The sequence below is a fragment of the Mytilus trossulus genome, chromosome 7 (assembly GCF_036588685.1).
Source record: "Mytilus trossulus isolate FHL-02 chromosome 7, PNRI_Mtr1.1.1.hap1, whole genome shotgun sequence".
Classification (NCBI taxonomy): Eukaryota; Metazoa; Mollusca; class Bivalvia; order Mytilida; family Mytilidae; genus Mytilus; species Mytilus trossulus.
The window spans coordinates 39,563,132-39,576,519 of NC_086379.1; the positions used below are offsets into that span (position 1 = coordinate 39,563,132).

Here is a 13,388-nt window from a genome sequence, read left to right on the forward strand (position 1 = left end):
TACACCAGCAATGTTATTTATAAACAAGCGTATGAGTTTAGTTATGACAAGTAAGACAGAGTTGTATATTATACATCTGATAAGTTATCGGCCGTGTACACTGAATATTACCTGCAGAAGTGAAACGATGCATGAACTTGCAAGTCCGACAGGAAATCGCTGGAATACCTGGACGTGTCACCTCACACCCCTTACAATACCTTTGGAAGTAATACCTTTAGGCATGCTGGTGATCAGATGAGGGAAGATCAGAATTTATTTGAAAAAAGTTTATTACTTTAAAGAATTATGAACAAATTAGATTTTCGAAAACAATTTTCACGGAACACTTATTCATGATTTCAACTTTGACTCTTTACTTAATTCCAATATTAACAGTTTAAAAACAACAGACCATGGCAATTTAAATAAATGCCAAAAAAATCCGTATAAAGTTAGTTAGTCGGATAAAACAACAGTACGATTGACAAGAGAGATATCGACACGCAATATCCTTATTCTTTCAAAAAGAGATTCCCAGGCAACCTCAGAATATAAAGTTTCAGGTTTTGTAAATATTAGTAGACCTGTTACTATTATTGCGGCCTCTAATTGCAAATTTTCTAATTTCCAAGGATCCGTGTTGAAGGCTGTTCTTTGACCTATTCAATTTTTAAATAAAATATGTTTAAACTAAACGGAGCCTTGGCTATAAAAAGCCTCAAATGTTGAAGGCTATCCTTTGACCTATTCATTTTTTAATAGTCTTCAAATTTCAACAAAATTCCGCATAAGGGATTGGAGAAAAAAAAATCAAAGAGAACACAGAGTGTGTAAAGTTTAAAAAATTTTGAAGGATAGGAACATTTTTTTCCATTGCCAAATCAACTGTAATATTAGCACTCATACCACTAATTATATTTATATCTATTTTCAGCATAGAATATCTCAGTTTCTTATTGTCGATATTTCTATTACATTTTCTTGATAAAACTTTTTAATACATGTATAAACATTTTAACAAGCTCACCATATTCTAATTGAATGTAGGACAGAAAGTCACAGGACAAAAAGTCACAGACAAAAAGTCACGGACAAAAAGTCACAGGACAAAAAGTCACAATTTAGTTTTTAGAATATTTTTCTTTAAGCAAGAAAAAATAATTTAAAAAATAAAAGTTTTGTTTTTTTCTTGAAGTGTAAAACTTAAAGCAACTTTGTAATTAAAAATTATTCAATAAATATCAATAATGATCAAATAATTGTTATGAAAACAAGATGTCATCATGACATGGTACTTAAATGGCTTCATGGTGCCAAGAAATATCATTTTTGAATGATTAAAATTTACTATTTTTTTATTTAACAAAGCTTATGAACAATGTCCTACACTTCAAAATGAATAGATGTAATAAAAAGATAATATTTCAAGATCTTTCTTTTATATATTCAAACAATTGTCGAAGGATTAATTGTGACTTTTTGTCCTGTGACTTTTTGTCCTATCTAATTTGTGACTTTATGTCCTGTGACTTTTTGTCCTGTGACTTTCTGTCCGTTTACCTTCTAATTTAAGAGGTCGCGCCCATCAAAGCCATGCACACGAAAATATTTATAGAAAGAGAAATAAGACAAAAGCAAAATGATTTGTCCTTTTAATCTCTGAAATTATCAGCAATAATGTTTTTTTTTTTAAGTTTTAGTTACGAATGATATTCTAGCCTAACGTGTTGATGTGTCTGTTGTCAGAGATGCACATAGAGCTAGGTGAACAATACTGTCTTTAGTAACATCTAGTGTTTAGTTCCATAAAATTTCAGTTATTATCAAATTTTGTTGAAGAATTTATTGGTGAAAGTTAATGTAAATGTTCAGTTGCAAATACTACATGCATATTGAGGACACACTCGAAGAAGTATGGTTACTGGCAAATCTATCCAGGCATCTCCACAATAAAAATATCTTCACGGAAAGCAAGCTATACTAAATAAAAAAATAAAAAACACTTATGTACGATTTTCAAAGTTGTTTAAGTAATTGTAGTGTATTGGATATACCCGTTGGACGCATGTTTCTGTCTTGTCATTACTTTCAATGCAAAGCTGGTGGTATTCTTAGCCCCAACACCATGTGTTGTTTTAAAATTGCTTCTGATTTTATTCACAGTTTGTTCAGATGGTGTCACAGTCATGTCTCAGTATCTAACAAGTCGGTTGAGTACAGGAACCCTGATGAGTTCAAAATGATGAGTCCTCTATGCAGAAAGAAAATTCCGCACATAGAGGCGGGCCTCTTTTGGTCACTAAACAATAATGTATAATAGTTCAGTGAAATGGTTGCTACACTAAACACTAAAATGCACTTTTGAACTTAAATTGAAAAAAAAAAACACATGAGATTACCAAAGGATAAAGGTTTCTGCTTTGAGACAGGCGATGGATGTATACTCATGACTTTTGATATCTCAACCGGCCCCTATTCCATTAGCAAATGAGGAATAAACAACCAAAATGCATTAAACAAGAGAAAACTCGATTTAAAAGAAGCCAGAGTCAGATGTAGAAATAGGTAACAGAAGAAACTACGCAAATGGCAATACTAAACATAAAATAACAAACGGACCAGTAGCAGTAACTCAATGCAAGCTCCATGTTTGCAGTACACTTACCGGTAATTTGTGTCATTGGTAGAAAAATTAACAATTCGTAAACAATAATATCTGGGAATATTAGGTCGGCTCCAATAAAATAATATCCTTACCTACTACAAAAACATATAAAACTATTCTCTGTTCTTTGGTTTTGTTCACAAATAGATTTTTCTCTAATAAGATATTTCATTCTCCCATAGGATATTTGTTTCTCCTATAAGATATTTATTTCTCCTACAGGATATTTCTTTCTCCCATAGGATTTTTTTTCTCTCTTATGAGTTGCTTTGATCTCCCATAGGATTTTAAATCTCCCTTAGGATTTTTAATCTCCCTTAGGATTTATTTATTACCCTTAGGATTTATTTATTACCCTTAGGATTCTTTTTTATCCCACAGGATATTTTTTCTGTAATGAAATCCCTTAGGATATTTATTAATCCTATCGGATATGTTTAATCCCATGGGATTATTTTATTAGACTAATATCCTGTAGGATAAAAAATATCCTATAGGAAATGCTTTTATTTTTCCTAAGGGATTTTTTTAATCCTAAGGGAGAAACTATATCCTATAGGATATTTTTATTCTCCTAAGGGATTATAAATCCCTTAGGATTTAAATATCCTGTAGGATATAAAAAATATCCTATGGGATTATGACTTTATCCTATAGGATTTCTCAAAATCCTGTAGGATTTTTAAAAATCCTATGGGAGAAAAAAATATCCTACAGGATTTTGTCACTATTTTCACTCCAGTTGCCGAACCGGGCGAGCCACACCAAATTATTTTTTGTATTGTGTTATTTATCCCCAGAGGTACATTATTGCCAAATTTGGTGATTCTACGACAACAAAAAGTGTGGTTCTAATTTGCACTTATGAGAAGTGCAAATTAATCCAAGAACATGTTATAAATAATTTTAACTGCAGCAGGTCTTTGTAACAGTATCTGCGTCGGGTCTTTAAGCCCACTGCGCATTCGCTCAATCGGGAAGAGTCAAGTGGTACGAATAACACATTTAACGAACAATTTGTTCTGCCCATTGCACATAGCCCTTTCTCAGCTTACACCTCTGCTTATAACTTGTAATTCTGAGTGTCCTAGGAATATTATATTACATGTTTGAAATAGTCCAAGTTATACAGAATAACTATTATCATATAGCACGATACATGGATTTGTATCATATATTTTATTGTTGTATAATGTTTCGTTGTGGTATCAGTGACTTTTACAGTTTTGAGATCTAAATTGTTCAGCACTTGATTCTGACCTTTTACCCTCAGTGTCACTTAGATGTTCTACGTTAACAATATTATTGTCAATATCGCCTGTAGCACTTTCTAAGCTGTCGTTACTGTTTTCATTATGACAGCGTGATGCAGCACGCATTTTTTGTTCTACAAGAAACCCTATAGGTTGTGTTATTGGATATAAAGGCATCATGCCTAGTCCTAAAGCGTTCACTGATTTGCTAGCTTGAACACGTGGATATTTTGAATTCGGTCGTCTGCCCCGAGGAACTTTTGGCGCTTCCAACAAACTGTCAATACTAAACGAAAATTTTCTTTCTGCATCGTGGTCACTTGCAGACGATTCATTGCCACTATTGTCATCCGAACCCGAAATGTCTATGCTTTGAGAGCAATCGGAACTATTATCTCTTTCGTGATCGTCAATTGAAATATCTTCAAGTCTGGAATCCGACTCATTCAATGGTTTATCTGTCAAAGATTTTCTTTTTTCTTCCAACTTTTTCAAGCGTTCTTCTTGTTTCCTTCTTTTCTTTTCTTGACGTTCTAACTCTTTTCTTTTAATTTCATCAGCGTCCATTGGAGCACCACTGCATGTTTGTGGATGAGCGTTATGAGCTGGTCTTCCGGGACCTTTTTTAGTGTGTTCCTTCTTTCTCCACTTAGCTCTTCTGTTTTGAAACCAGACCTGAAATTTAAATAGAATTATAGAGATGCATTCATAAAGATGAATTATTAGTGAATATGCAATTTTTATAGCAGACATGGAGGTCATTCTGTTTCATTGTATTGTTAGTTTTAATTATTGACAGTATTTGTAACAGGTTTTTTTTCAAAATGTATTCGTCTATACATGTTTTATTTTGAAAAATGCATTGTGAAGAAATTGTCTCTTTTTGTTATTATTTAAAATAACTCTAGCATACCGTACTGCAAGATGTTTGGTAATAAACCACAAACGTTATAAATATTCATGTTATATAAAATTGTATTATCATGATAATAAATTAAAAACAAATTGTGCACTTGTAAATGAAATTGTATATATGTTTTTGTTAAATTATGAAATTTAATACGCACGTCACCTATCAAGTTTTTGGAAATTAAATTTAAAGGTTTATATATATTTATTTACATCCTTAAATTTGAGAAATTTTAAGTTTAAAATTCTAAATGTTATAATGATTTTCTTCATCACCAGGAAATTAATCTCAATATAAAAGCCTTAAATAGTTCTGCGTATTATTATTATTATTATTATTATTATTATTATTATTATTATTATTATTATTATTATTATTATTTTTATTATTATTATGTGTTTAAAAATTGTTTTAAAGCTTTCAGCTAAATAAATGTACAAAGATACGTTGGTATTTCAAAAGAATTAGTTCTCTTTATAGTTTAAATTTAACCTTAAAGAGTTAAATTGTTTTCGTAAGGGTATCAAATACACAATGCACTTAAAAATTCTTCACATATATACATAGGTTTTATATATAATTAATGAACTTAAGGTAATTAACTTAACTTTAATAGATTTAAAACAAATAGAGATATTTGATCTTTTAACTGCAAAATTAATTTATAATTATCATCATTGCGTATCAAATACAAAGAGTTCAACGATAAAATTATTTTATTTCTTGTAAAAGCTTTACACCCGATACAGCTGATAAAAAAGGTTAAGTTGGAAAAATGAACACAGCCATATCCCCGGTCAGATCGAGTTGGAAAAATTAACAGAGCCATATCCCCGGTCAGATCGTGTCGTAAAATTAATGGAAAAAAGACAACATTGATCTTAGGGATTTTATTCTTTATAAACAAAGGCCAAGTAGTGTCACTACAAATGCTATAGTAGAGTATTTCGTATGATCTTCGTGAACAAAAACAGCCATGGTTTGAACAAAGTAACTTTGGAACATTGATTATACGGTTTAACCACCTATTCGTAATTTTGTCAAGGTATAAAGGTCTACGGTTTAAGATCAGACTTTCAATACTTTTTAAGGTATATCATTTTCAGTTAAATTAGGGGGTATAGATTATTTTAATTGAATTAAGGTCTAATTCCTCCAGATGATGCAGGAGAAAATTACAGGGTAGTGTGGTAAATTGACACAAGTCAAAGCGTTGGATTGTTTATTGTTTACAGCTAAATTTATACTTTGTGGACGATTTTTACACCGCATATGTTTCCCGCTTGTTGATACGTCCAATTTAGAAATAATTTACGAGACACTTAGGGTATAGATTTTTTTAAATAATGTAAATTAGTAGTGTGTGATATGGATTAATTTCTCATTTATCATGTAAAATATAGTATCAAAACTACTGTAATAAAATTAGAATTAAAATCAGATGTATTTTTTTGCTTTGAGGATTACTTTGTAATTAGTTTAAAATTTGTGAGCTTTTATAAGGGTGTAAAGAATTTGCCTTAAAAGAAATATGTGGGCAAATTTAACTACTGTTTTGAGGTATTATGTGCGATTTTCGAAATTTAAAGAAAAAATACAAACATGAAGAACGAATTAAATATTAAAGCAACACGAAGCATTTAACATTCTAACACGTTGTCTTTTCAGGTTTTAATCAAAATGTATTAAAGTCGGTCAAAATAAAGTGATGAATTTATCTTTTTAAACATTGTCACTATTCCATTCAAAATTAAACTTTGGTCCTATTTCCTAGATTTTATTTGTATATAAATATTTACTTTTTACATATAATTAACAAAATTTCAAGTGTGATTATAAACAATTATTACAAATTGGTTTTATATTAATTTGATATATTTGTGAAAATAATATATACAGTAAAAGGGCATTTTTAAGTTATTTTCCAAAGTTAATAATATGACAAGATATATGAAAGATAGTTCAATATAACACAAAGAAGGCGTATTCATTCATGATAAAATTTGTTATGATTTAAATAATTTCATATTTTAATTGGCGAAATTTCAACAAATACAAGTGTCATTATTCGTAATAAAACTCTATTTCGTATCATATTTTGTTTATAATCTACAACTTTTATTGTTTGGAGTATTATTTGAATTAATCTTATGAATAATTTGACAAAGTCGCTGACCTACCAAGATGGAAACTTGAAGGTTCATTTTATAAATATGTTAACTGATTGCATCTCAACGCTGCGTGAGGCGACGAGATTGAATTATGTCAATCATGCTTATCTATAACTTTTTTGAATAAGAAAAAGCGCCTTTCAAAACTTTTGTTGGGCAATTGGAACACGTAGAACAATAAAAAGGTGGTAAATAGACAGACCACGTCACGTCATGTGACAACTACAGCTCAGTACCACGAGGTTCTTTTAGGGTATTGACTGGGATAAAAATCTGATATAAAACCTTATTCTTCGTATACGAAAAATGACTTTTATTGTATTCCGTGCAAAAGTTTCATAAAGAAAGATTATTATTAACTTATAAAGCATCTTTTTTTCTATTTTTTTTTTATTCCACCTACATCTAGCCAAAAGCAATGGCCTTTCTTAATCTCAAAGTTGGTTTAGCTGTTTCTGACTTTTAACAATCCTATACCTATACATGTATTACTTGTGAGGACAAAAACAAACTGTTTATACACGATTACCTTAACACATAGACATTTATTAAATTCGATTGATATTTATTTCACTAGTTCAAGCATTTTCTTTGTGATATACCCACACAAGACACCCCTCAAAACTTAAAAAATAGTTCATATTTTGCATAAGAAAGAAAAACTATGTTGAGTTACAAAAGGTCGTCCATTTGAGAAGCAAATTGGTTCATTTTTTCAGACAAACAAAAACCTTATATATAAGTTTCATTTAAATTGAATTAGTTGCATGTATACTTGCATGCTTAATTGAATGTCTTTCAATTTAAAATATATACAGACTTTTCGTTATGTTTTATTGAAATAAAAAAAATAGCCAAATGTAATTTCCTTGTACATTTTCTTGTTGTGTCATATAAAAAAGATTAAAAATGTTTGTTAAACAAGCAGTGTTGAATAAATTTTTATTTTTCAAGTTTTAAACAAGCAGTGTTGAATAAATTTTTATTTTTTTTAAAATGTGAAATTTTATATATTTTGTTGATATTTTCCAATATATTCTCGTATCTTTTTAATTCTATATTGGTATGTTTTGATTTGAAACACGTTTAATAAATAAAACATTGAACTTTGTTGTTTATTTATTTATTCACGAGGACTTGTTGGTTCAAAGCAACAATGAGATGACAACTGCACCTTACAAAATAGTTTAATCTAATACAGTTTTACAGTCTATAAAGATCTCATGTCTATAAACCATTGGTTTATAATTTCAAAAAGACAAAGACGTTTTGTTGTTTGCGACGTATATTAGAATTTTAAAGTGGCAACTTTTGAAATGTTTGAAGAAAGAAAACAAGTACTTAAAATGCCGTAATTCTTACATTAGGCTTTAAAATGTAAGATGAAACGCTGATTCGTCAAAGTATTCTATTTATCTAATTGATTTACAATTTTCCAAACAGACACAGAAGTAATACAATATTGTTTAACGCAGTTCTTGCGGACCTAATTATAATGTTTAGTTTGTTAAATAATAAATCAAAAATAACACCCTAAATTTACGGTCTTCTACCACGTAAGGCGGATCTCCGAACGCACTCTTTTTAAGGTTTCGTATAATCTCTGAGATTTCAAAGGTACTTCAAACATACTCGGTGATTTTTATCTGAGATAAGGTTGAAAAATCATACTTCTTAACTAATTTAAATTAAAAGACAATGCTTAGTAATTCTGTATTTTCAGAAGAATCGTATGACATAGATACTTGTTTAAGACAAGATCAAACGAAATTCAGCTTTTAATTGAATTCTTGCTGAGTAGCTAATTACCGATTTACATTAAATGTTTCGAATTTTATCTGTTTTTGAAATGCATTTTTCTATCTAAAAACAAATTCTTGTTCTTATCTCTTAAAATTAATTAAAGAACTTGTGCCGTGTTTGATCTGCTTTGCTTGACACTAAAGACGACTTTGCCGAGAAATTAGTTTTTGTTTTACAAGAAATTTTCCGATTGCAAGTTTACGACCTACTAAAGAAAATTGGAAAATAAATTGGATATTTAAACTCGGGGTATCACCAGAAAAATAAATCATTATAAATTACTCGATTGTTGAAAAATACATTTGCAACAAATTAATTTATGAAATATTAAATTCTGTATTCTTAAACGTTTCGTATGAAGTCAATACAATTTGTTTAATCTTAAAATTTATGATTTAACTAATTCTACAATTGAGACTATGCACAGTAAATGTTTGGTTTTTGTCGACATCAAATAGGGCATTAACTGGTAGGTAAATATAAACATATAGGACAGAAACTTTGTTCCCTGCCGCTATTTGACAAAATAGGCGAAATTTCTTAAATAGAATAAATAAATTTATTAAAATACGATTTAATGTGATTAAACAAATTGTAAACGAGGGATGCTAAATAGAAATGTCAATATTTTTCAAGGATAACTGTATAATAACTGATCTCAACAGTTCTGTACGTGGAACAAATACGGAGTAACGTGTTTCCGGGTTGAAAACATCAAAAGCTGGAATCGATGTCTTCATAAGATAAAATACAAACAAACAAGATTTGATACCTTGAATCGCCATTGAAGTTGTATTACAATTTCTTAGATTAATTCAACGGGTTTAAAATTTCATTTTACTAATTTACTATTTACTTTGAAGGATATTAGTAATATTACGTTTTTATTAAATTATTGACAAGGAACGCAATTACAGTTTTATGATTAATTTTCTATTAAATTGAAATTTTTGATTGATTCAATGTAAACATATCAATTAATATGATTAAAATCAATAACGGTAGTTATGCTTTTCATATCAAAGAAATTCTTTTCTGCAGAATTAATAATGATATATCATAAACCAATAAACATATCATTTAATTATTTCTTATCATAAAAAATATGAAAAATCGAACATGTAAAAAAGTTTAACGGTTTGATCAAATTATGTAATATTTGGTCAGAATTTCTCAGGGGGACAAAATAACATAAGTTTTTTATGACTTAATTTTGACATACATCAAAAAGGTGAGATATTCGACAACTAACTTGACGATTATTACAGGTAAAAAGACATGCCGGCCACTTTGTTCAAATTATAGAATTAATTGACTAGAGAGCGCTGCCTCGAGGTGAATGTTTGCGGAGATCGATTGCTCATTGCGGACACGGATAAAATAACTATTTGTTCTTCAAACCTCTGTTATTTCCCAATTTGTCATCATTTGGTACTAATTGCCGCACATTCTTGTGTAAATTTGTCTCTTTACTTTTGATCAGGGGCAAAAAAATGAAACTCATATAAACGAAAAAAATATATGATTGATTAATTTCACCTAATTGATTTGTTTGGTTGATTTTTATTACATCCTTTGTTAATTGTATTATCGATTACTGATACAAGTTTCGCGACAATTTTGCAAGTTTCTCATAAACTGTTCAAACTACTCTTGTCTTTCATTTACATTTTATCGTTTGTTTATATTTTATCGTTTGTTTATTAATTTGGTGCTGCAGTCACGATGTTTGAATTCTATTAACTCGAGCCGTAAAAATGTTTTAAAACATTTACGATTTTGATGGAAACACACACAAAAAAATCAATATCGCTAACGACATCCATAAACTTCTGAGACACTGCAGCGGATATTATTAACTCAAACAATATAATTAACACTTTTTCTTCATTTTATGCTGTATAGTTTTATTGACTACACCTAAATTTATATTTTGTTTTGTTTTCATCCTTTACCAGAAGGAACAATAAACTATCTCGCATTTCAATAAGTTACTAAATTATTTAAGACATACATTAACCCAGCTGCACAGTTTAAAAACATAACTTTTACAACGCAGCAATAGAGATCGAACGCGCTTCATTTGAGTAAACTGGCAATTCAAATTCAAAATTCATATCACTCTTATCTAAAATTTATAATTTCATCATCTGTTCGTAGTATTTTAATGACCAATTAAAATTGTGAACCCATTATTGAAATATACCAACAAAATCCCTGCGTGTTAAAAATGTCGCATTTTAAAAACGAACGAAGTCCCTGACTCTAAAATGTTACTTAGTAATGGTCAATTTACCGAAGAAAGTAAGAAAATTGACAACATGATGGAAAGTTAAGTGAAATGAAGCAAAGCGTGTTTAATCCTCTTGTCGACTAAATTAGTATAAATTTCGTTTATGGATGTTTATAGTTCGAGAAGGTGTTGTTCCCCCGATGATTATACTATTTTCCAGACCATTTACCTCTCGTTGAGCTATAGTATCCTTTCTAAACCAATGGCTTTCGAACATTGTTATAAAGTACTTGATGTTTTGAAAGGTATTTTCAACAGTGACCATATATTTGAACAATTTATATTTTTTATATTTGTAAAAAGAAATTAAATATTTGTTTGCCATTTTAAAGACGTGACAGAAATATTTGAAAGACCCGTATTTATTTGGATAGTTAACGATGTGTATTTAATTCAATAAAATATGAGTCAATTTTATTTATAAACAAGGATAGCACATTCAGGGTGAAGGGAGTGCGATTATATATCTTAAATATACATAATACGATAAAATTTAAATAAATAAAGTTTGAAATGTATAAATAGTACCCATATAATAAAAACATATAAAAATTATGTGACACCAAGAGTGTTTTGCACCATTAATGTTTAAAAATTAGAATTATCATAATAATAATAATAATAATAATAATAATATAATTCCATAGTATATGTCAGTTCATTAGTCTTCATAATGATAATATTTTCAAATTATTATCACACGTGGTCAACAAATTGGATTGTTGTCTCTTTGACACATATCCCATTTTCATTCTCAATAATAATTCTTGTCTTCAACAAAATCCTACTCCTAGTTATATTGTGAGAGGGAGAAATAAATAAATTAAAAGATCCCTACCTGCACTCGTGATTCTACAAGATCTAGACGGAGAGCTAAAGCTTCCCTCATGAACACATCTGGATAATGGCTGTCCTGGAAAGCTCGCTCTAATTCTTCCAGTTGCCAGCCTGTAAAATTTGTTCTTGTTCTTCTCCTTTTTGCTGACTGACTTTCAGGAGAATCGTCATCAAGATCTATAAGTTAAATAAAAAAAAATGTTCAACTATAGAGGCCTTCTTTTCAAATACTGGTATAATCAAATACTCGCTTTATTTTTTGACGGTTATATTTATATTATTAACATAGAGCTGACCAGTCCATTGATAACCATGTATATTTGTTAAGTACCAAGTTAAGAAATATAAAAAGTTTTAACAAATATCATTCAACATCTTCGTTTGACACAATTTATATTTTTACCATTTTAATTTTCCCAAACATAATAACTCGTGAATTATAGAGATTTTCAAGAATTAGCATTTTATAATTTTCACCATTTCATATGTTTAAAAAAATATATCTTTCCTTTCCTTTTGTTTTGGTTTGAAGTTTTGTTTTCAAAAAGAATCTGTAATTGTATAAATATATTTTTTATTTTTATTTTTGTTAATGCAAGTTTTATATCATTAATATTTTTTTCTTCTTCATATATTTAAATCGGAAGCTAAACCTTTTTGAATATTATTTATATTAACCATTTTATATTTAGTATTATATTATTTCTATTGTATAAAGAAATAATGTTTTTATACAAATCTTTAAAGAAATAATATTTCACCAATACGTACCTCCATTTTTAAGAGAGTTTTTATCCGAAGATGGACCATAACTGTGTCCATTTGAATTATTCCTGGCGTGTTGAGAAGACAAAAGTCCCTCCATTTGAAAACGTAAATCTCCAGGGTGTCCATTAAAACTTAACCCGTAGGGATTTGCAGCTGCAGCAGCCAGCGCCAATGGCCCACCAAAATGGGCCGCACTTCCATAAAGTGATGATAATAATCCATATCCATGGGGATATCGGGCATCAAGTAGCCCAAGAGGTCCTGTCATATTATTATTTCTTCTAGAACCGTTTTCCTGTCTCGAACAGAATGTCAACATTTCTAATACATTTGTACAAGTCTGATAAAAGTTCTTGTCATTTAACAGTTAGGTCTGAGCGCACACTTGCCGTTCTAATAACCCCGTTAGCCAATCAGATAATAGAATCACGTTCGTGGACAAAGATGGGAGGGAAAGTCGTCAACATGAGTTGTATGCAAACAACTATTGAATGTCCTCTAGCTGTTGAAGACATTTAGAGGGAGATGATCACAAAATTAGCGTTCGTTGATTGATCATTATGACATTAATTGCATGGTTGGGTTAACATATGCTTCAATGCTTATAGTCATTCGTTAAGACACTTTAATAGATTTAAATAAAATAAGGTAAGGGAGAATTATTGCAATTAAAAGCAAAATATATATGTATATCCTTTTATAGAAT

General features: G+C 29.6%; 1 protein-coding gene across 1 annotated transcript; it reads right to left on the minus strand.

Annotated features, from left to right (window-relative positions):
- Positions 1-3,549: 3,549 nt before the first annotated feature.
- Positions 3,550-13,149, minus strand: LOC134725063 (homeobox protein unc-4 homolog). The gene is made up of 3 exons (XM_063588563.1): positions 12,686-13,149; positions 11,916-12,091; positions 3,550-4,575 (listed from the first exon to the last, which is right to left on the minus strand). Exons 1-3 carry the CDS (start codon positions 12,999-13,001, stop codon positions 3,856-3,858), a joined length of 1,212 nt encoding a protein of 403 aa, XP_063444633.1. The 5' UTR covers positions 13,002-13,149; the 3' UTR covers positions 3,550-3,855.
- Positions 13,150-13,388: the final 239 nt, after the last annotated feature.